This window comes from Megascapheus bottae, chromosome 24, assembly GCF_031878675.1.
Source record: "Megascapheus bottae isolate mThoBot1 chromosome 24, mThoBot2.hap1, whole genome shotgun sequence".
In the NCBI taxonomy this organism is placed as follows: domain Eukaryota; kingdom Metazoa; phylum Chordata; class Mammalia; order Rodentia; family Geomyidae; genus Megascapheus; species Megascapheus bottae.
Window position 1 is genome coordinate 9,760,896 of NC_143532.1, and position 23,983 is coordinate 9,784,878.

General features: G+C 46.3%; 1 protein-coding gene across 1 annotated transcript in view; it reads right to left on the reverse strand.

Moving 5' to 3' along the window:
- The window catches only part of Zfhx3 (zinc finger homeobox 3), a 235,925-nt gene that overhangs the window by 72,041 nt on the left and 139,901 nt on the right, over window positions 1-23,983 (reverse strand). The window contains exon 4 of the mRNA XM_090357348.1: window positions 15,905-16,136. Coding sequence (XP_090213474.1) covers window positions 15,905-16,136 — 232 coding nt within the window. The remainder of the gene's footprint in view (window positions 1-15,904; window positions 16,137-23,983) is intronic.

Consider the following 23,983-nt stretch of genomic DNA (forward strand, 5'->3'; position numbering starts at 1 on the left):
GACCCTCCCACAGCCATCACTGAAAATGAACCTCATGGTCAAATCCTCTCATCTACAGAGGAGCTGGTATCATCTATCCAAAACAAGCAGAGACCACTCGACTTCCGTGGGTTATCTCATGACTCCTGCTCCCTGGAGAGGGGAGTGAATCCATGCCCTCTTCCTCAAGGGCTTGAACTTCCTGAGGGTCAATGGGCTCTCCCTTTTTCCCTATTCTATCTGCTCACATCTGTGTTTCACCCGGGGGCACACCCTCAGTACCTTACACAGAGACATATAGCAGGTTTCTGAGTACACACCAATGGTCTCCTTAAAAACTGTTCCCTGTTAGCTGGGCGAGGTGGCTCACCCCTGTAATCCTAGCTACTCAGGAGGCTGAGAACTGAGGATCAAGGTTCAAAGCCAGCCTGGGCACTAAAGAACAAGAGAATGATTTCCAATTAGAAAGTCTAGAAAACTAGAAGTGTTGCTGTGACTCAAGGGGTAGCATCGTAGCCTTGAGCTGAAGAGCTCAGGAACAATGCCCAAGCCCAGAGTTCAAGACCCATGACCGATGGCAACAACAACAACAAAAAGTAAACCTTGGTGATCACCACTTTTAGTTGTCAAATAATTTCCCTATTTTTTAAAATTATCTTGTAATTTTCAAACATGATCCCACTAAAAAATTTAGTTCCTTATTAAATAGTCTCAAAGTAGCTCTGCATTCAATACTGGGGGGTGGAGGACATGGTGATGCAGCGGGGGGGAACAGAACTAGCAATTGCAATGGATAACATACATAGAAGCACCCAATTAAATGACTGAATTTGATACCACTACAGAGACAAATAGGTACCCTTATATTTCCTGTGGACTAGATAAGAACTCATCACCTATTTGAGAATTCTACCAAAATGATTCTAATTCTTATCCTAAATCCTACTCCAATGTGTCAAAAATATAAACCATAAGGGAGTGATTAAGGAACTATTCTAGGCAGAAGAGAATTAAAGAGACACAATAGCCAAATACAACTTGTGATGTGGGATATTCTTTTCCTACAAAGAATATGAGCAAGAAATTCAGAATAAGATCTGAAGATTATTTTACAGTGTTAACTGTCTTTGGTAATTGTACTCTGATTATATGAAATAATACCCTGTTCTTATGAAAGACACATTTACAGTTAGATATTAATGGGTACCATGTCTGAAATCAACTTTTAAATTGGTTCTGGCTGGCCTCTTAATTCACAATCCTCCAAAATAAGCCTCCAGAGTGCTAGGATTATAGGTATGTAACTCTGTGCCTAGTTCTCAGTATATCTATCAAAGACTAACAAGTTAAACTTTCCTTCTAGGTTCTGAATTATGGGAAAGATAGAAGTTTTTTGTGAATTCATTTTTGTTTTTTTTTTTTTTTTTTTTTTTTTTGCCAGTCCTGGGCTTGAGCTCAGGGCCTGAGCACTGTCCTTGGACTTTCTCAAGGCTAGAGCTCTACCACTTGAGCCTCAGCATCACTTCTGGCTTTTTTTCTATGTATGTGGTACCGAGGAATCGAACCCAGGTATTTGTGCGTGCTAGGCAAGCACTCTACCACTAGGCCAAACTCCCGGCTCCGTGGATTCATTTTTAATGCATTTAGAATCCTTTGTCTTTCAAAGAACAGAGGGGGAAATGAGGAAATCAAGTGCAAAAGATGGTGAAAATAGGAGGATTTTATTTTTGTTCTTTGCCCAAGGTCTTTCCTCTGGCTAGAACAACCTGACTAAACTTCTGAGGTCCTTCCTGAAAGACCCTCTAGCATTCCTTCAGCAACCATTTTTCCAGGTACAGGCTGATCCTCTCTCAAGAACTTAATCCTCAGCCAACCCAAGAATTCCTCACTTGTAGAAAGGGTCACGATAATCACTATCCTGCTCCACTATCTGTTTACCATGGGTCACCAACAACTGTGTGTGTGTGTGTGAGTGTGTTGAGTGAGAGAGGGAGGGAGGGGTTAATGGAAGCAAAACTCAACATGGCCCAAAGTTTCCAATGCAAAAATGAGGGAGAAACTGCTACTGAATAACCTCAAAAGGACATTCTGAGAAAACAATGTTTCTGATGTACATTTAGAGCCCCCCCACCATACATTTGCATTTGTATAACTTCTCGTTTCAATGAGAACCATGTACATTATTTCATTTTATCTTATTAGCATGATGGATTTGTTCTCGATGAACCCGTAGCACTGCAGCTCCTCGTCATCATTCCATTATCACCACATGTTTATAGATCTTCCCCTTTATTACTCATTTCAGCTTCTCCAGCAAGTATATTTCATATACGAGGTAGTAATTACCACGTTCTCTACTCCTAACACTTAAAGTTTGCCAATTTTTTCCCTGATCATAAAAGGAATAAGTGCCTATTGTTGAAAATTCGTGAAAATAGAAAAGACGTATGAAGGAAACAAAACCCCTCCATAATCAGTTAAAGCATCTCAGTATATTTATATACATTTTGGAGGAAATTAGGGCAATTATTCCGAGTTTGTGTCTTGCTTCCCTTCAGTCTGTGGAGCTTTTCTTCCATATCCTTAAATATTAATCAACATTATTCTTAATGGCCACCTAGATTTCCATCACATAACCGTAACAGTTTACTTAATCCCCTTCTTATCTCTTAAAAGACGTATGGCTGGGCCTTCTAATTGCCTTCCTAATAACTGTTCCTTGCTAAGTGAACACTCATTTTATTCAGGGTACACTATCCTCAGGTAAGAACTATTTATTATCTGCAGTGTACAATGACAGTCCTATGGCTGACGCCCCAACAATGAGCTGGAAGAAGTAGGGGCGGGGCTTCAAGGTAACTTTTAGAGAGATGGACTGGAGTGGCGCAGACACTGCCATCCTTTTACTGTCCCACCTTGAAGCTCAGCCATCTTAGGACCACGAAGAGGCAGTAAGCTTGGTGAGAAGATTTATGGGAAGACCAGTGGAAACTGGGTAACAACTAACTCAACTTCCTTCCTGGGCGACTGCCCTCTTCCCAAAGGAAAAACAGCTCACTTAGTCCATTCGTGGGACATCTCTGTAATCTACAGTGGTATGCCCAAATAATGATCTATCATAGGATGCTCAGGCCTGTACCTACTATACCAGCTCAGGCCCCCAAAATTATATGTATGAACCTATATGTATATAGGTTCAGAAATAAAGCACTAAGACTTCACGCCACACACTAGAATTTCTGTAGGTACCCATGCAACCTTGGGTTCCTCTTTCTCTGTCTAACCTGCTGTCACAGGCTCCTATCAAGAAACCCACCGAGAATGGTCTACATTTGTTCCTACAGCTGCAGTTGGAACTAACCAAAAACTGCCCCTGCTGGCTCAGGCCTCTCCCTTAAAAGAATTCCAAAATTACATGCTGCCAGGTTTATTCTCCCATTCAGAACACAGCTAGCTTGGCAAGGCTGATGCCTGAAACTTAGGGCAGCCCCTAGGTTCTAATTATATATCTACAAATCTATATCTTTAGATAGATAGATATCTACAGATATACATATATAGATATAGATCTACTCCTGAATCCATCCCTGCAGAGAGGATCCAGATCCAATGGTAAGACCAGACAGGAGATGTAGGGGGGGGGGGAGGTTTTTCCCCAGGCTCCAAGGAAACCTCACTGTCCACACAGTTTTCTTCCAAGAGCCAGGTTATCTGCTGGAAAAGCTGTGAGGGTAAAGCCATGATATAGTTTCCACTTCAGTGTACGGAACAGAAGGAACAGCTGCCATTGAAAAGCTGCTTCTCCTCTGATGAGCAAACCATTCTGCCAGTTAAAGAAGTTTTCAAAGTATCTCGGAAGCCCTTTTAAAGACTAGGCTAGAAGGGCTGGGAGTGTGGGGCTCTTGCCTAGCATGCATGAAGCCCTGGGATCAATTCCTGGGTACCACATAAACAGAAACGCTGGAAGTGGCTCTGTGGCTCAAGTGGTAGAGCGCTAGTCTTAATCAAAAGAAGCTCTGGACAGTGCCCAGACCCTGAGTTCAAGCCTCAGGCAGGCAAAAAAAAAAAAAAAAGAAGGAAAGAAAGCAAAAAGACTGGGCTGAAGTAGGGCTACTGAGCTGCCAGTTTAGGTCAGGGCTGGGCTCAAGGACATGCCATTGATTCCATTCCACTGCTTCTAATCAGCTCTAGAACTTGTGAGGTGAGTTTCTAGCCTTAGCAAGAGTCATTCTCAAGGCCCACCTAGGTCTCCTAGCAGCATTTGAAACATGTGTGGCTTCACGGATTGTCCAGCGTGGATAGGCAGGGACACTTCACAGAAACCACATGACTCTGATGCACTCAGCCATTGTTTTTACAACTTGGCTCAGTTTGAGAACAAACTTCTTTTTCTGTCCCACAAAGGGAAAATGAGCCCAAGTTCTATTCACCTAGGATCCTGCTCAGTTTTACCAGAATTTATAGGATGGGTTTTTTTTTTTTATCCTCTTACCCCCACATTAAAGACTGTCTATCCCAGCTTTGCTGTTTTATAAAAACAAGTGTGTGCAAGCTTTGGGCTTAAAGCAACTCACCAAAGTATCTGGGTTCAAATACTCGGCTGTGATAACAGGTGTGGAAGACGCCAGCGGGAGCAAACCTTCATGTTCTCTATAAATCTTAACTTCTTTAACAAGTGTGCTGAGAAGCACAATAGGCTAAGTCAATAGCTGGAGCTGAATTCCTTCCAGTTTAATGAGCAGTAGGAGCTCCGAAGACATCATCTGTGGGGGGTGGCTGAGCCCCTGAGATACAGCAACAACTCAGGGTTGTCCAGCCTGTACTGGTCAGTTCATCATCCCCAGAAATCCAGCCGCTTCCTCCCCACAAGGCGCCACCCACTGGAAGGTCTTCATTAACCATGTGCTGGGGGTTTCAGTATATTTATATAACCTCCCACTCTCTCCTTCTGTTCTATCAGGGCATGTTGGAGGGGGAAAAAGTTATGATAAACTTTAATAAAAACAAAATTAAAATGATTAAACCTTTCATATCCTTTAGAGATAATCTTTCTTCTTCTGGTTGCTCAAATCTAGAAGAAAACAAATGCAAACCATAGCTCCCCTCTCTTTTGCAGTTCCCCCCAACACACATACCCCTTAAAGAAATGAACAGAAAATCCGAAAAGCTGCCTGTGGCTAGATTTTCGAAATATATTAAATTTGTCCTCTCACACACGGCAGCCAGGTGTGGTTGAAACATTCTTTCCAAATATCCATTACATATAATATATAGAGAGAGATATACACGTTATCTCTCTTTGTCTCTGTCTGTCTGTCTCTGTCTGTCTCCGTCTCTGTCTCTCTCTCTCTCATGCATGCCAACATGTTTTTCTCCTGGGCCTTTTTCAAGGGTTCCTTATAGAAATGTGTAGAAGCCCTGCCCCTCTCTGACCACCACATCTCTCTACCCCTAAAACCCAAACAACAGCAGCAAAACAAAAAGGTCTACATTCCCAATTAAAGAGAAGCCTAGAGAAAACAGGACCACATGGCGCAAATCCCCCTGGTCTCCTCTAACACATTCTAAGGAAGTCTTTGGATTAATCCAGTGTCTGGGCTAGATCAGTCAAAGATCCGCTAGGCACAGTAGCCAAATGGGAGTCATCAGGCCTCCAGAATGAGATACTGACCTCTAGTCTCACAGCACTGGGGTCATCAAGAGAACAAGGTGAGGAGGAAAGAAAGCCTGATCTCATATCCCAGGATGGTCTCCAGAATGTGACCACCTGTCAAGAGGGTTGGTGGTAGAAAAGGTTCTAAGTGTGCCCTAGCCTGCCTCCGCCCTTGACCACCCACTGGTTGTTCTTATCCTGATCTGGTGTTTCCATCATGGGAGAAAACTCATCCTCAGGGCAATGTCTTCCTGGTGCTCTGTATGTAGGCAGTGGGTTACGTCCCAGCAAGGATGTTGCTGTTTGTAAAAAAGCCCTGCCAGCTCCTGGGCTGAAGCAGAGAACCCTTCAGAGCTGTGCGCAGCCTGAGAGCAAATGACTGGACTCTACCGTTCAGGGAAGACACGGCTTGCCTTCTTCTCCTGGAAACTGTCCTCAACTCCAGGTTTCTGGAAAGAAGGCACACAGTGGTGCCTCACCCTGCCCTGACAATGAGGCTAAAGCTGAAGGATGGAATATGTACCTGGGCATCAGTGGACATCCAGGACATGCAACCTGAACAGGGAATGTCGCTGTCACTCTGTCTTGTTCTTGGCTTTCTCATGTTTTTTTTTAAGACCTGGTGGAGCCTAAGCTCACTATATAGTTCAGGATGTCCTTGAATGCAAGATCCCCCAAGTGCGGAGGTTACAGGTGTGCGCCACCGGGCAAAGCGACCTCCCAATTGGAAGTTTGGTAGAACTGACCTCTGTGCCACCCCCCCAACACAAAATATAACTTGTTCTCTCACTGCCAGTCTTCAGATAGACAACAGAGCTGGCCCTCAGCGGGGCCTTTTCCCTCACTGCCTCTGCAGTTACCTCCTCAAGACAGACATCTTATATAACTAACGAATCTCTCCTTGACACCAGCCCCTCATCTGCCTGCGTCCCACTGAGCTCTTCATATAGTGTTCTATGTACCTGACATCCCATGTATATTTAGTGTTTTCCACCACTGGCTGATTCCCCAGATTCTCTGGTAGCACCTGGATATCCTCAGGACAGAGCCACACAATTCCACTGCTAGGCTAGGCCACATCTGCTCCAGCCATGCTCCTGTCCTTTTCTAGGAAGGAGAGTGAGCCTGTATACTTCTTTTTTGTTCACCTCACAGCAGAATGTTGTAGAATGGTGGCCAGCAGAGAATGGGGAAATGGAACAGGAAGAGGCTAGATCAGGAGAAAAGAAAGCCAAGGAAAGCAGTAAGAGAAAAATGAACAAGGTCCTCTAAGACTATAATTAAAATGACAATGCTAGATATAATTTGGGTTAAAACAACACACAGGCCTGTTCCAAGAAAATCACTTATGGTCCAACTTTTAATATTCTGATTAGAACAGAGGTCGAAGGATCTATAAAATGCAATAAATAGCTCCTTTTATTAGCATATACACATCAAAGGTCTCAAAATAGTAGTGAGGTATAAAACTATAAAAAAAACACATCTTTACAAAGTCCTTTCAAAGTCCCTTAAAACTGCTAATGGAAAAAGATGTAAGTGGCAAAATTAAATGCCTTTCTGAAGACAGCTCTCTCCCAGACTGAGAAACGGAAGGAAGGAAGGAAGGAAGGAGAGAGAAAGAGAGGCCAAAAGCATGGAGCTCCATTCCAGGCTGACAGGCAGCCGCACACTGTGAAGAACTCAGCCCTCACCCGAGCTTCGGCCATGAAGCCCGCACTAACCAGTATGACCTTATGGCTATTCCATGACTCCATGCTATCCACTGAGGCAACACAATCCACGTGTGTGTGTGTGTGTGTGTGTGTGTGTGTGTGTGTGTGTACATACACACATATAATGTATATAAAGCACTAGCAATCTGACTACCGTGATGGAGAAAGAACTTTGATTGTATTTAACTTTCTAAGGACCTGGAGAAATCTCTAGTGGCTCTCCCGAGTTTAGAGGTGTAAGAACCAGGTAAACACAGACACACTGACTATACTGATTTGCAAGGAACACCACAAAATGGACACTGCTAGTCAGTGTTTTCTTGAGGGGGGGAGGAGTCATCTGGAACGATAATTCTCATAATTGGGTCACAGTCTGAAGGGGGTTCCTTAACATCAGTAGGTTGGCAAAGCAGCCTTTGATCTATTTCTGTAAGCACAAAGATACATGTTCTATTTCTTCCTTGACCCCTACCAAGGTTAGGAAGGAGTTTCATATGTGATGTAAGCAGCCCAGAAATGGATTCTTTGGATGTTCCCAAAGGTAACACCATAAGTTCTCTGGAACAATACATGGGATCGGTGAGGAGGGAGGGGGGTGGCTAAGCGCAGAGGCGAAAGGTCAGAAATCAGTAATGGCAGAGGCCTGTGTACATGACAGAGACACTGCCTATTGCTTCCTGCCACAAAGTCTCTCCTCTCCAAGGAAATCTGGAGGCAGGATCCCCCGCCCCCACCCCAAACCTGTCAAAACATCTCTTTCATGGCCAGGCCCCGGTGACTCACACTTGTAATCCTAGCTACTCAGGAGGCTGAGATCTGAGGATCAAGAGTCAAAACCAGCCAGAGTTAGAAAGGTCAATAAGATTCTTATCCCCAACTAATCAGAAAAAAAAAAAAAGCCAGAATTAAAGCTGTGGTTCAAGTGGTAGAGAAGTGGCCTTGAGCAAACAGAGCTAAAGGACAGCAACCAGGTCCTGAGCTAAAGCCCCAGTACTGGCACAAATCACCACCACCACCACCACCACCACCATCAATCAGCTAACTATTCACACAATCCACATTCAAACTTTCAGAATCCCTGGACACCCTTTACCAAGGCCATATGGAATACTGTGGGGTACAGGTTTCACCACATTCTATAGTCCACTGGGAGTTCCTGTGTTTCTGTGCTCTGATTGGCCGACTGGAGTGGCATGCTTAGATACATCCTTCAACACAAACACCCCAGAATGCCTCCCCTAACTCCAGCAGGCACCATTTCCCACTCTCTCTCTCCCCAGCCCCAAACTGTTTTTCCTCATGCTGTGCCACCTGGTTCCATGGTGCCTCACAGGGAACAGCCACAGCCCTGTGCCTCTCTGAACTGGCGGTGCTCAATGGTCATGAGGGCACACACGAGTACCTCCTCTCAACGAGATGGTACTGAAGCCGCACAGGAGCCCAAAGCCAAGAACAGTGCTTCTCAGCAGGGCAACACCTGCCTGTGCTCCAGGGTGAGATACAGAAAAGTCTGTTAGCTTAGATCACCCTAACAACAAAAGCAACTAGCCGCTGGTGGCACAGACCAAGAAAGGACACACTTAATGAGAACTTTCAAGTGCCACCACTGACACCAGGGCTGTGTACTCCTCTCTCTGGACACAGAGAGGGCATACAGGTCGGGTTGGGAGGCTATAGACAGACCCTGGACCAAATGCCTGGGAGGCTGTCCTGGACATGTCATGTGCTATCCTGGGAGACCCTTGCAGGCCTGCAGTAAGGGACAGCAATGAAGCTACATTCTGGCTATGTCCACTTTCCAATGGAGAGCATTAGCATATTTTACAGAGAGCCAGCAGAAAAGTTTAATTGCCCTTAATTATCCAGTTCAAGAAGGCTCCTGGATAATGGCTCTCAGATTTCTTGCCTGGTACTGACGTAATTTCCCTGACTCTGGCTGCATTCTATCTCTAACTCGGAGACAACAGCCTCTCCAAGGTGCCTTTCCTCCGGACACTAACATTCTACAGAAGGCCGGGCCACTACAACGAAGGGCTCTTCTATGAGAAGTCACCTAGCTCTCACTCTGCTGTGTGTGTGAGTGCACACATGAACATGAGAATGTGCGCTCATATGTTCATGGGTATGAGCACTGTGGAGAAGGTGTGTGTGTGGGGGGGGTACTCTTGCCTCTACCCAAGAGGAAGGACTGAGACAAGGAATATGTAATCAGAAGCTATCACAATTACAAATGTAAATGAACAGGCAATTGGCACTGACCTTTGTAGATTGTTAGAGGACTAATTAAGGCAAATCAAGAACTCTGTTCCAACAGAAAAACAAGACAGTGTACACCCTGAGAACTACTCGTGGGCTGTCTGTGGGTATGCAGAATGCAGAAGAATCAAGGCAGCAACCAAACCATGAATGCCTCACACTGGCAAAACAAAAGACAGTCAGGACCCACCTCTTGGCACGTTGCTGATGTGTTGCTGCAAATACCCATCCACACGCACTATCATCATGGGAACTCTTGCCATGCGTTTGACACTCTTTGACAGCACAGTAAGAAATCCCACTCACAAAATCACCAGACACAACAGGTACAAAAATACTTTGCCTAACACCTTTTTAAAGAGGTAAGGAAAATAGCGGGGTGCTGGTGGTTCACACCTGTCATTCTAGCTACTCATACTCAGGAGGCTGAGATCTGAGGATTGTGGTTCAAAACCATGCCTGGGCAGGAAAGTCTGTGAGACTCCAAATTAATCACCAGAAAACTTGAAGTGGTGCTGTGGCTCAAGTGATAGAAAGCTAGCCTTGAGCTGAAGAGCTCAGGGACAGTGCCTAGGCTCAGAGCTCATGACCGACAAAAAAAAAAAAAAAAAGAGAGATGGGAGGAAAATATTTTTTAAAAAAAATCAACCTATATTCTATTTGGTTGTTTTTCACTGAACCACATTATCATCTGTCCTGTGCTGCAATACAACGAGCTCTGTATCTCTATGGTGAAATGTCTTTCTACAAAGGAATGGACAGACTATTAAAGAGATAAATTCCTATTTCCTCCAGTCCTCCATTGATGCTTAAAACTTTAGTTGCCCTAGTTGTTTCGATACTCTCTTACCTTTAAAGCCTCAAGTTGGAAATACTCTAGCTTTGTACTTACCCCGAACCTTGACAACAAGAAACACAGGACAAAGCAAAGGAGAAAGCATAACAGAGTGGCTTTCACAAAAACACAAGCTTCTGAACTGGAAAACTAGCCACCACCTATTTTAGTGGTGTGAGAAGAACTACGCTGAAACTGCATATAATTTTGCTCCCCCCCCCTCTCTCTCCACACACACACACACACACACACACACACACACACACTTAAGGTATACCTCACATTTAGAGGGAAGCCTTCTGCCAATTTCAAAAAATTAAAACAAAGTCAAATGAGAAAGCAGACGTGATCTTTTTTTTCTGTCCTCATAAACTGCTGTGTGATTTACACAGCACTTATTCAAAGTTGGTTTAAAAGAGAAGATCCTCTAAGCAAAGCCAGAGAGTGATTCAGTAAAGGGCATCATGGAAATCTCACCGTGGCTTGGCAAGCTGCAGGACATGCCACTCAAGGGGATGCTGTCTTTTGCTCCAACAACAGTCTCTTAAACCCTGAATGCTGTTGTCCGTGGGCTGAGTCATCGCCCAGTCACCTTGAGTGACTGAACTAGTCTAGTAACCAGTTTATTGATGCCAGTAGCCAGAAAAGACATAAGCTATGTCCCCCAGCTCACGAGATATCAAGTATGTAGGCCATTAACAAAGAACTGTTTGATGTAATTGCATGTGTGTGAAGCTTGGAAATCTGGATTTATATGAAATTAAATGTAACTAAGGCAAGAGAAGAAAACCGGAGGAGGAAGAGGAGGAGGGAGGAGACAGGCCAACAGAAGAAACACAATGGACTTCTTGTATTCTTGAAGCTTCCGGCACTGATAGAGTGAAATTAACTACAGCTTCACCCAGGAGCCAGAAATGTCTTTTTAATAAGCAAACAGGGGAGGTGATCCCACATGTGATCTACCTGTGAGAGCTTTCCATCTTTCTAGAGCTTTGAGTCCACTAAAGGGAAGCAGACAGCCAAGGTCAGTGGCTGAGAAATAGATGCAGATACAGCACATTGCATTAGCCCACGCCTGTGAGCTAACCTGTGCCTGTGGGGGTGCGGGAGATGAAATGAAATGAAGAGCCCGGCTCCCAACCAAGTCAAGAGACACCCCCTTCAATCTTGCGGATCAAAATGGGGAGAGGTCTTCACCTGGTTAGGTGCTTTTCTGAGGCGTGTATTTTCAGGTCATTTTTATCTTTATCTTTGGTGGGGATGTGCTGGGGATTGAACTGAGGGCCTGTGCATTCAAAGCAAGAAGTCAACCACTGAGTCACCTTTCCAATAGGCAGATTGAGCATGTGAGTGCAGACGATGACCTGCCTCTGCCCTGAGCAAGATTGCACATGACAGTAGCTGCCGATAACCAGGACCCTGCTAGCAGCCAGAGCTTTACCCTTCTGGCACAAGACAGTACCCACACATGATGCATTTGCCCATAAGACCTCGTAGGGATCTTGTGCAGCGTGGACAGCAGTGGCCAATGACAGCCCATCCCAGAAAGTTCTAAAGAAGGAGAAAACTCATCATTTCCTTGACTTTGACTCATTCCTCAGACCAGCACCTTCCTGTAGGAAAGCAGGCTGTGTGGAAAATCTGGCCGGTCAGTAGACAGGTGAGCCAAGCTACAGAAAGAGAAAACACCGTTCCGGGGTCCAGCAACCCTGCCACAAACTCTAAATACTCACAGCGGATACTGGAAAACTGGGTTGGAGGCCCAGAGCCTAGGTGCCTGTTGATGGCTGTGGCAGATGAACCAAAGAGGAAAGGAAGAGAAGGAAAGATGACAGTACACCAGCACCACAAAGTCAGGATAGCAGCACACACTGGGGTCCAGCGCTTGAGATCAGACAGAGCTGGCAGGGCCCTGAGAGAGACGCAGAAGTTTCCTCGCGCTCCACGCACCACAGGAAGGCTGCTTCCAGCTGAAGGACTATGTCCTGACCCTCTGTCAAGGAGGGAAGCGGGAGTACTTTTAGGAAGTCCATTTTTACAAGTGCGAGGCTGAGGCACTAGCTCTTCAGTTCTATCCCGCTCTACACGTCCCCTTTCTTGGAATGATTCTTTCAAGTTCTCAAGGGCCAGTGCCCAGAAACAGGGAGGGTATGTGTTAAGATGTGCTCTTTTATGGAGATTTCTAAAACAGAACCAAGTTCCTGTTCACATCGTGTGTGTGTATGTGTGTGTGTTACCTAATCGTCTGCCCCTGTGTCACGGGTCAGTGGAGTACAAACTTCACAGGCGTGTGTGTGGGAGGGCGCGGGTGGAACAACAGGACTGAAGTCAAGGACAATACAAAAAGGGTCTGGAAATGTGGAGCGGAAGTCTACCATCTCCACTGCAGTCCTCCACAGGCTTTGGGAGGGAGTAAAGCCCCTAATGCGCATTAAATGACAGGAGCCCAGAAAGCCGCAGAGGAAAGTCAGCTCGGGGCAGACTGTATAACAAGGCGCAGGACATTATAAAACAGGGAACTGTTTGTTCCAGTCCAGAGACTGGGGTGAGATGGCAGCTGTACCCTATTTAGTTTGGGGCACCTCATTAATAAAAAAAGGGAATTCTGAGCAGAGGGGAAGAAAGAACTGAGGGGTAAAAGGGAGCAGCTTTTCTCGGAAGCTTGACACAATGACGTGCACAGAGCTGCACAGAGCTGGCAGAAAATGGACGAGCCACACATGGGGAAAGAAATGGCTCTCTATGTATGTTGATGGAGAATCCTGGGACACATCTCAAAGCAAAACAACAGAAAGCAGCGGCACCTAACAGGGTCCCAAATACTCCCATGGGACCGGGGCCCCCCACAGCCAGGAGGCACTAAGATCTCAGGCTTCGGGGATAGGAGGGTGTCTCTGGGTGCTGTCCCACCCAGAGAGTCCTCAGAGCACTCACACAGCAGGCTGGAATTAGAGACCAAGAGGGAGCTGCAGGGATGGAGCGCCTAAGCTTGAACCAGGGCAGACATCTGGAGACACAGGAGGAACTGTCTTTGTAGACTTGGAAGGGATCATGGTGCCCTCCTGAAGAAATGATTCACACTGACTGTCAGAAGACAGGAGGCCTTGCCTTTCACCAAGACAAGAAAACCCAGCCACCCCAGCAGGGAGGACAGTTCCTAGATGGGGGCCCGGTCCACTGTGGGAGCTTCAGCTTCGTGTCTACGGAGAAGGCAGCCGTGGGGTGGGAGTGGGAGTGGGAGCAGGCAAGGCTTAGGCTGGCACCTCCGTGAGGAAGCGAAGGTGATGGAAATGTGGAGATTGGGAAATGTCTCCTCTGCCACAGGAAGGCCATGAATTAATCATAGGTACCTAGAAAACCAGGGAAAACAAAAAGTTGTACAAGAAGGTAAATGAAATTATAAAACTCTACATGGCTCAGCTGTGATTAATATTTATAGAGTTATAATAATGAAAACACTGAATATTAATAGAACCCCAAATTATTATTTCATCCTAATGGAAGATGGCGGGAGGGGATGATAGAGTGCTCAGGGAAGTGACGGGGAGGGGGGCAGCTGATCGGTACTTAGGGGTGTGGAGTGTGTACGTGTGGGTGCTGTGTCCATAGAGTACCTGCAGGGGTCTGTCAATGCTATGGAGATGGGTGAGTGAGTGGCTGTGGTAAGCTGCATACCAGTGACATGGGCTCAGTATGTACAGAATAGAGGTGGGTGGAGACCCAGCATCTCTGTGTTTCAGGGGAAGGGTGTGGATGTGGTATCTGAGCTTGTGGATGAGTGTAAGGAAGGGGTGGGGGTAGGTGTGTTTATATGTGACAGCAGATAGCGTGGAAGGGTTTATAGAATAGTACATTAGTGAAAGCCTCATTGTCCAGAGTGGAAAACCAGAGAGAATACCTGAAATGTCAAAACAAGAAACAGTGGCAGAAACATGCATGAACATATAAAGGGAGAAAAGTAGCCAAAGAAACACCTGAAAGCTGGAAGTTTGGAGAATGGAATGACAGAGAGCCACACCATTCTTCCTAAGGTTTAACCTAACTTTTTACCTTGAAGAATGCATAGCACTGAAATCAACAGCCCACACAGCTCAGGGGCTGAGGAGATGCTTCTGGAGACAGGTGGGGGAAGGGGGAGGAAAACAGCCCCGAGGCTCTGGTGTGGTTTCTTTAGACAAGGTGCCATCTGAAGGCCAAACGAGTCTGCCTGGCGACGTGGAGCCCAGTGTCCTTGAGGTGGGGTCAGTGAGGTGTCCAGGAAGTTCCTGATGTTTGGAAGCACCAGAGGGCTAAGCTTCAAGGGCCTTAAGCCTTGAGGGAGGACTTGGAACCTAGTGGGGTGAGGGGCAGGGGGAAGGGTATCAGGCTGAGGCCAGGAACCCTGGACAGTCATGGACAACCGTTAAAAGAATCAGGAAGACTAGAGAGGAGAAACCAGGAGGAGAGAGCTGTCAGGAGGAACACGCCAACTCTTTCAAACGCTAGGTCGAGCAGGCAGCTTCTGGGCTGGCAAATTCAAAGGCAGATGGCGTGGTGACAGGAGGCAACAGGTGCTGGGAGGCAGAGGTTGGAAGATCAGCACTGGGTTCTTCGATGTAGAGTGACAGCAGAGATTAAGACGAGGCGGGACTTCACCCTGGCTTTCTCCCCCAGGGGATGGTGGAGAAGAGATTGTGTTTGGGGAGACAGGTCTTTTACATAACCTAGGCTGGCATCCAACTGGAAATCCTCCTTCCCAGCAAGATAGGGGTGCCTCACAACACCTGGCTTGCTTTGTTATTATAAAGAGACAAGCAACTGTCCTGGGCTGCCAAGTTATAAGAAAATTGAAGTTTGAAAACACAGGTGGTAATTCTACAACACATTGCCCCAATGGGAGTAAGAGTCACAAAGAGGAGGAAGAAAGCAAAAGTGACTACCAATGAAAAGAAGGAGGGCAGAGAGAAATCAGCCACCGGGTGTAGACTTCAGGAAGTAGCAAGAAGCCAGGGTCCACTCTTGAATAAGACTGAGGTTTTGAACAAGTGCTAGGTCTGATCCACACTGAAGTTCGTTTTCACAGGCGGAGCTTCTTAATACTGATCAAGGCATAAAATATACTATTTGCGTGGACAGAATGAACCAAGAATGCAATACAGAGGACATTCAGGAGGACTGTGGGAGCCGAGGACGGAAGACCTCCTGTGGTCCTGGCTCTCTGGATAGAGGCCTGGGTGTGACTTCCTTGTGGTTGAGTATATGCCCAAAGTAAAGTGATGCTAAGTAGAAGGAAGAGGGGGAGGAGGAGGAGGAGGAGGAGGAGACGACCAGACAGACCCTTCTTTCAAGAACACAATGTCTAGTGTCTGAACGGAGACCCAGCTGCACAGCTAACACATCTGCCCCTAAAAGATGACCTCAGGAGGCTGATCAAGACCAACGCCCAGACCCAGCCTGGCCTGCACAGACGCCCATGAGACGCCTCACCTGGCTCAGTGGAGGGGCACCTGCGGATGGTGAAGATCTGGCCCAGGTCCTCGTCCTCCTCCGGCAGGCCCTTCTGTAGCCGCTGCAGCTTGCGCAGGCTCTCACTGCGCTGGTGCTTCATGGAGCGTACGTGCTGGATGAGGTTCAGCTTGGCCTTGGTGGAGTAGTTGCACAGGACGCAGTGGTAGTAGCAGCTCTCGCCCTCCACGCCACTCTCGTGCTGCTGCAGGTGCTGCGAGGACAGAGCAGAGGGAGGCATACCCCGGATCAGCCACTTGAAAACGCCACTGCCCTGAACCCATCTCTGTCCCTGTAGTAGCCAGAGGCACACCACCAGGGATGTATTAGGACAGCAGACCATCGCTGATTATCAATAAGGCTCCTTAGATGGGAACCTTAGGGGTGTCCCTTTCTCCAGCAGCTCCCTAAAGACAGGCAGCATCAGACACTCATTCCTGTCATCCCCAAATGCCTGCAATTGCTCATTGACTGGGCCCTCCCAGTGTCACACAATTATAAATGCTCTCCCTTTCACTCTCCAAAGTGTCTTACTTTATTTAGGTTGGGGTGCGCAGGCTGGCCCACACTGCCTGTTTTTATACAGTTTTACTGATATGCATCAGGGTTGTGTACTTGTTGATCTGAGATGGTATGGCTTACTACCTGGCACTTTACAAACACAGCCAGCCACACTCTGCTTTGGCAACCTAACCTGTGGTCACCCTACTGTGCCAGTAACACATAGCCAAGCTGCTGTCAGGCCTTTCCATAAGAGAAATAACTTGATTTTGTTGCTGTGCTGGTTCTGGGGCTTAACTCAGGGCTTAGGGCACTGTCCCTGAGCTTCTTTTGCTCAAAGCTCAAAGTCTACCAGTAGAATCATAGCTCAAATTCTGCTTTTTCTGGGATTAGTTGGAGATAAGAATCTCACGGGCTTTCCTGGCTGAACAGGCTTTGAAGGGCAATCTTCAGATCTCTGCCTCTTGAGTAGCTAGGATTACAGGAGTAAGACATGGGCATCCAGCAACAACTTGATGTTTTGCATTGGAAACTATAATGTGCTGAAAGAATCCAAGAATGATTCTCCCTTAAATAAAAAAAATGACCAAAAAATTGTTTTTTTTCCCCAATTTCTCCCTGCTACCCTCTCAAGCACATCTGGTTCCATCACTGGTCACCTTGGTGTCTCTGTTGTGTTTAAGGGACAAGGTATTGGGTTCAGAGTAGGGAACCTCAAGGGCCAGAAGTAAACAAGCACACATAGGAACAGAGTTCCGGGCACAACAGTGGAGGTCAGAGAAATGTCAGACCCCATAATTCTTTGCATAAGAAAGTTAAACATCATTCAAAAACAGATGTGCGATGTTTTAAGGTCTTGTGAGAATACAATGAAAGCTCTTGACCCTGCTTACTGACAGGGAACTGACCCGTTCTGGGTATGTCCATGTCCTTCTCCAAATGACCCCCCTGGGGGAAAGGACAAGGGGGACACACGGCTGCAGGTGATGCGGGCAACAACCCTAAAAGTGCCTGGCCATGCTGGTGGGAGGGCTCAAAGGAGGCTTGTCGCGTAGCTAACACCTTTCTAGAGGAGAAGTTCGGGTACTATGAGGCCTTCATGTACTCATGGGAGTCTCTGTTGTTACCTCTTTCCTCTCCTCTCCTCCCCACTCACTCCTGTCCCTGAAGCCCACAGCCATGCCTGGAAATGACTTCAGGTCACTTGGTCTCCCTTCAGATCCCAATTGACCTATTTGACGTCTGTATCCCCATCCTGGTCTCAGATTGTGCTGGGATAGCTTCCTTGTCCAGCTTTTAATGCAATGATACTAAAAAGCCAGAGCAGTTGGAAGGGCTTTCACTCCTCACTGAAAATGCCACAATGGCCTTAAGAGCCATTCCTGACTAATGGCTGTGCCGCCAGGCCCACATGCCCACATCCTAACTCCACTGCAAAACCAAGGCAAGCCCAGAAGCATGTTTGCACCTTGTTAGAAGGAGAAATACGAATGGACCCAACAGGTGCTATGGCAAACCCACTGGAGGCTACGGGCCCTGAGGTATGGGACCTGGCTGAAGACATTCATGGAAAACTCTGCCTGCCCATGGCCGTGAATACAAAGGGTTTTGCAGGCACCAAGTGGGAACGATCTAGCCCTGTCCTCCACAATGCGTGAGTCCACACAGACACAGTACTTGGAGTGAACATCCCCTACAAGTTACAGCTGCCCTTGAACAATTTCACAATCCAGAGTTGGAACACTCAATGAAAGCTCACTGTGAGAGGCTGAAAACATTATGGTCAACAATAAAAAGTCACTCTTCTTGAAATGAATTGCTAACTTTGTAATGCTTTGCCGTCAGTGGTGCTCTTCTGACACAAAGCTCCTTGCACAGGACTCACTTGGGGAGAATGGGAAACCACCAAGCAATGCTTTGTGAAGGCCACACCTAGGAAGAAAGAGGCTAGCTTTGGTACGGTAGATGTGGAAGGAAAGATCTGGCTTGTCCATAGTTTTTTTGCTCCAGCTTTCCACAAAGCCCTTCAAACACTACCATCTTGAGCAGGATCTTTCTAAGAGCAAAAGTCTCACTAGTGATTGGAAACAGGGAATGTACAACATCCAGAAACTGCTTTCCAGAGTCACGAAGACCAAAAGAATTCCATTTATTAGCATCAACTAAAACAGTGAATAAAAGTAAGGAACTTAAGAGTCCAGAGAAATTCACATCAAGTAATTCTGGTACTATATAAACTACAAAATCAGTGAAAGTATTACTAAAGCCTGAACTTCCAAACCCCATTCCTCCTCCATGAAACAGGATTTCCTTGCAATATCGCAGTGGCTTTTAAATATAGAATTTTAATATAGATGTGAGGGTTCCATTCCAAATGGCTAGCGTTTCCAGTCTCCAAGCCAGAATAGAAGGATACTACAGCCAGGAAGTGTTGGACCGGAATTGAGATGTCAAGTGCCTTTTGTCCTCAAATCCAGGGGATCTTGGGTGATAGGGCCATGTAAACCTTGGATGTAATAAAGACCATATTGGGAATCGAGGAGGAGGAGGAACAACAGCTGCCACGGCCACCAAACACTCGTGGCTCACACCTGTGATCCTAGCTACTTGGGACACTGAACTCTGAGGACCGAGGTTTAAGGCCAGCTTGGACAGGAAAATCTGAGAAAGTCTTATCTCCACTTAACCAACCAACAAATATGTGGCTAAAAGTGGCACAGCACCAGCCACAAGAGGCCCCGAGTTCAAGCTCCAGTACCAGCACATACACTTGACGAAAAAAAGGTCTGATGTATACAGAGTCCAAAAATCACTGTTCTGTTGAGCTTATAATGGCAAACTATTCTTTCTTATGCTGCCACCAAGTTGTAGGCCTATCACTGAAGGGTCTTTTTGTAAAGGAACATGCCAGACATGTACTATAAATCATGGGGCAAAGAATAAAAGGAGAGGAGAAACCTGGAGCCCAATCTCTTCCACTGATGGTGGCAGAGGAAGCAGCTAGCATCCTTCCTTAGAGACTTACTCCAATGTTTCCTGCGAAGGTCTAAGGTGTTTTGTTTTTTTTCTCCAAGTTATAAAGACACTTGAGAAAAACTCCTGAATAATCTATATTCTCAGCTGCTAAGAAACATCTATTTCTAAAGGCTACATCTTACCCAAACTTCTCCTTATGACCTAGGGCCACTGGTGCCTATGTGCACATGACAAACTTTGTCCTTGTTTCTTCTCGGGGCTGAGAATAAACAGGGACCGGGACCAGCAACCGAGGGCCCTGGAGATGGTGCCCTCTCCATATGATCCAGTCATGAACAGATCCTTCTGTAGGTCCCCCAGGGCCAGGCCCCTCTCCCTTCTTAGGGACACTACTTCTCCCTAGGATCCCACACTCAGAACCTGCCTCGTGTTTAGTGGCAGGAGAGGATTCCACGAGCAAGTCAGGCAGCCAAGGACATGCCCTCCCTGCCGGAGAGTGGAGATGTTTTCATTTGGAGAAGGAGGGAGAATAATTTGTTCCTGACCCAGCTAATTAGAATACCCTCAATTGGGATCACAATGTATTTAATTAAATTCACTGTAATATATGAAGAATCCACCAAGGCACAAATCCCAACGGCACACTCGATAACTGAGCTGCCTCCTTCCAGAGTTCTTGCTCTCCTCGCCAGGCAGGAAATCTTTCTCCCACACAAACCCTGAATTCCCCAGTGTTCCCGTTTTTCTCTACCACAGGGCTCTCCCATCGGGGAGGAGGGGGGACCGAACAACTTGTTTGACTTCTTTCCCTTTTTCTTTACTCTGTGTTCAGGATTCCTTCTCCATTCTCCTTGTGAGGCCAGGAATATATGTAAAAACAAACAAACAAATCAAAAAAATCCAAAACAAAATGACAACATGGGCTGTGGTTAGTGTGCAGAGCATCCAGTCCCCAGAGATGGGGGAGTCTTACTTGTTAGGATTTGTTGTGGTTCCATTTTAAAAGTCTATGTATGAGATGCTGTGCACATGCACACACACAGACACATGCATCGTGATGCTCAAACCCAGGGCCTCAGCATGCAGGCAATCCAGGCAATGCCTGTGGTGACACAAAGGATCTACCAGGGTATACAGGAGGGCATCTTTCAGCTTGTATGCCATCGTGACCATATGGTACAAATCCCTAAGGATCACAGGAGCCTGTTGGCTCACTAAGAAAATTCAGTGACTGACAGTTACTGAGGAAGAAATACTAATGGGCCAATCAAGAAAGGAAGATCACCCAGCTAAATTATGAAGAGTGCAACTGGGGCCCAGCCTCTACTTGTAGCCTGAAACACAGCTAAGCTTTCCCTTGGCTGTTTCTGCAGCTCGCTGTGTTTTAGATATTGCCTACATGGGCTTGGGGCTATGACCGAGTGGTGGAGGCTTTGGCTTGGATCCCTGGCACGTATGCATGCATGAATGAATGAGCAAGTGAATGAATGAAGAAATGAAGTGGGTCTGCAAAACACTAGGTTATATGCACCCTATAGTTGCAGCAATTTTCACTGAAACTTTTACATGGGACAAAAGGACTTAAAAAGTACTCTAGGAAAGAAATAAATACACTCAAGTTGAGTCATATGTAGAAGTAGCAAAGGGGGGGAAAAAAGGCTCAAGAATCCCCAACTGCTCCATACACGGCAGCAGGCATAGCAGCCCAGGCTTGAGGTCAGCCATGGAGAATGGGAAGCCCTGTGCTGGGAGGCTATCACCTTTGCTAGCACTAAAGCGGAATGGTTAGGTAGAAACAAAGCCCCCACCCCCACGACTGAATCCGGGTTTCCAGGTAAGCACTCTATCCCCTGCCTCATAATCGTAGCCGTTCTGTTTTTATTACCTTGTGTTTTGAACCTAGAACTGTCCTTGACTTCTGATCTTCCTCCTGCCTCAGCCTCCTGAGTAGCTAGACACAGACAGCCCCTTTCTAATCACGCCCAGATGCTCAGCTAGGAGGAAGATGGCACTGCTACCAATTCACATGCAACTCCATGACTTTCCCTCTTGATCTAGCTCAGGAAGAGGGATCCAGAAAAGAACAGCCCTCCCTGCACTAAGAGGCACCTCCAGCAAGGAGTCCGATGTGTACAGAGAGTGAGTGTGAAAAGCAAATTAATAATTAAAAAAGGAAGGAAGGACTAGGGGCCAGGCTGCATTACCCATTAGTATGTTCTGCTCATTCACCTTGACCAAATACTGAGAGTCAAAGGAAGGCTCTTGTTAGCAAATAATGCATCATAAAAAAAGGAAATGTGTCCCTGTTACTTGTTTCCCAGGAAAACTAACCAAATTCTATCAGAGAAGATTGATTTCTATGAATCAGGGGGGCCCCAGTTCGTTCCTCCTCTCCAACAAGGGAGAACTCCTAACATCTGGCTCTTCATGCATGGGGTGCAAAATATTGATCAGGTTTTGTCCTCTTTAAAGTAGGGATGGACAAAGTACATTCACACACACACACACACACACACACACACACACACACACCCCACAGGTGATTCATTCACAAAGGACATTTACGGGGAAGGGGGGGGGATACCACCTGGTCCAACAAACACACCCCAGCCCACCCTTTCCATACCTTGGGGCACATGGGACCAAACCCAATTCTAAGAGCAACTGAATATGGCAAGCCTCTGGGGTAAAAGTCAGTTTCCTTACAGCCTTCCAAGGATACCAGACATGTCCTGTCCTGCAGATAAGAAACACCTACTGTGTATCCCAAGGCCCAGGTACCTGCAGGGTTCTCAAGGCATCTAAGTGAAGGAGGGCAGATGGGCCTCTAACTTTCCTCATAAAGCCATTGGTCCCTCAATGGAAAAGGCCCTGTCATGTCGTTATGTCATCCTCCCTGAAGGAAAAGAGTGGTGAAAAAAGCATGCCAAGGGCTTTGGCTTCTCTCCATGGAAACAAGGGCACAAAGTCTACACCAAGGAGTCTGGTGAAGAGGAAGACGAAGACAAAGAGGACCCGAAGTTAGTTCTCAAACTCTCCCGACACCCTAAGAAGAAAGAAGCTGTCAATGGGCCTCCATAGCACCCAATGACAGGCAATGTCATTCCCTCCTTGAAGAAACCCCTAAACTTAAAGAGGGTATGTGATCATCCCATGGCATCACAGGGCATGAAGGACCCAGGACTGGAAACCTGGAACTGGATTCTAAGTCCACAGCCATCAAGCTAAGGCTGCACAAATGGCGGGGGTCCTGGAACAAGAGACTTTCCAGGCTCAGGTATTCAAGTTGAATACCTATAAAAAGAAACCTTTCAGATGTAATGCAACGGGGGTGAGGGTGGTTAATTTTTTTAATCAGTGAGGTTGAGTCCTTTTCAGATTTAATGTCACACTTTTAGGAAAAGGTGGGAGAGGTCAACCTAAATATATAGATATTTTCTGTTTAATCTTAGCTTGTCATCCATTCCTGCCCTTGTCCTTGGCACATGCTAATTTAGTCCTATTTCACTGTGGGAGCCCTGTAGACACCAGAAGATAGAAGCTCCAACCATGATTTATTAAGAAAAAAGCCAAAGGAAGCAAAAATGCTCCGTAGATCAATCCGTTTGGGTGGTTCTGCCCTATTTTCTGGTTTCTAGGCCAGACACCTCACATCCCTGAAACAAGCCAGGACTCTTCTTCTCTAAAGACTTGCTGCTCCTTCTACAGGAACAACATTGCCTAACTCCAAGTTTCTATATTAGTAGCCCTGAGCCAGACAGTAAACCCTCAGAGGAAACGCAGTCTAAATCTGTAACTCTCCAAGCTGTACCTGCCTTGGCTCTCAATCGTCTCTGGGAAAAAAAGAGAAAAAAAAAAAATAGAGCCATGAAGAACCATGGGCCCTTGAGGAGATTTCATTTTCCTTCCTTAATGCCACCTCTAGAAAGGAGTGTGGAACCACTATCCAAACACAGGAGTTCACCAGGCACAAAGTGGGTCTTGCCAAGTTCCCAGAAAGGTATAATATGACTAGTAAAACAAAGGCTGCTTTCCACAATAGTTGAACATGTGTCCACAGAGGTCTTAAGCCAAGTGGAACAGATAAGTGGGCAAGCCAGTAAAATGGCTGTTCAAAGCTAACGGGGAATGGCCCACCATCCATAAAACTCCCTACACCTTCCAAGGACATGACAAGCACCCACTTTACCAGGACCTGACACCACACACGGGTAACAGGGACTTTCTCATTCACTGAGACATACTTCTGTCCCACCAAATCTAAGTCCCCATGCAAAAGCAGGGGTAATTCCATGCAACCCCATGTCAAATCACTATCACTAGTGTGAATGAGGGCTCACGGCACAGGAAGCCAGCCCAGTAGAAAACTCTTGCTCTCCACCATCCAGCTGTGCTACCGTGGCCCTCTGTTTTCCAGGTACAAAACTGGGAAATAACAGACTCTCCTCACAGGAAAGTCAGGAGGATTTGATAGAGGTGATTCATATAAACTACTTGCTACAGTTCATCTGATACATAGTCTTTATAATAAATGAAGCTGTTATTGCTTCATTCTTTTTTCAAATTGCTCTTTGAAATGAGAGA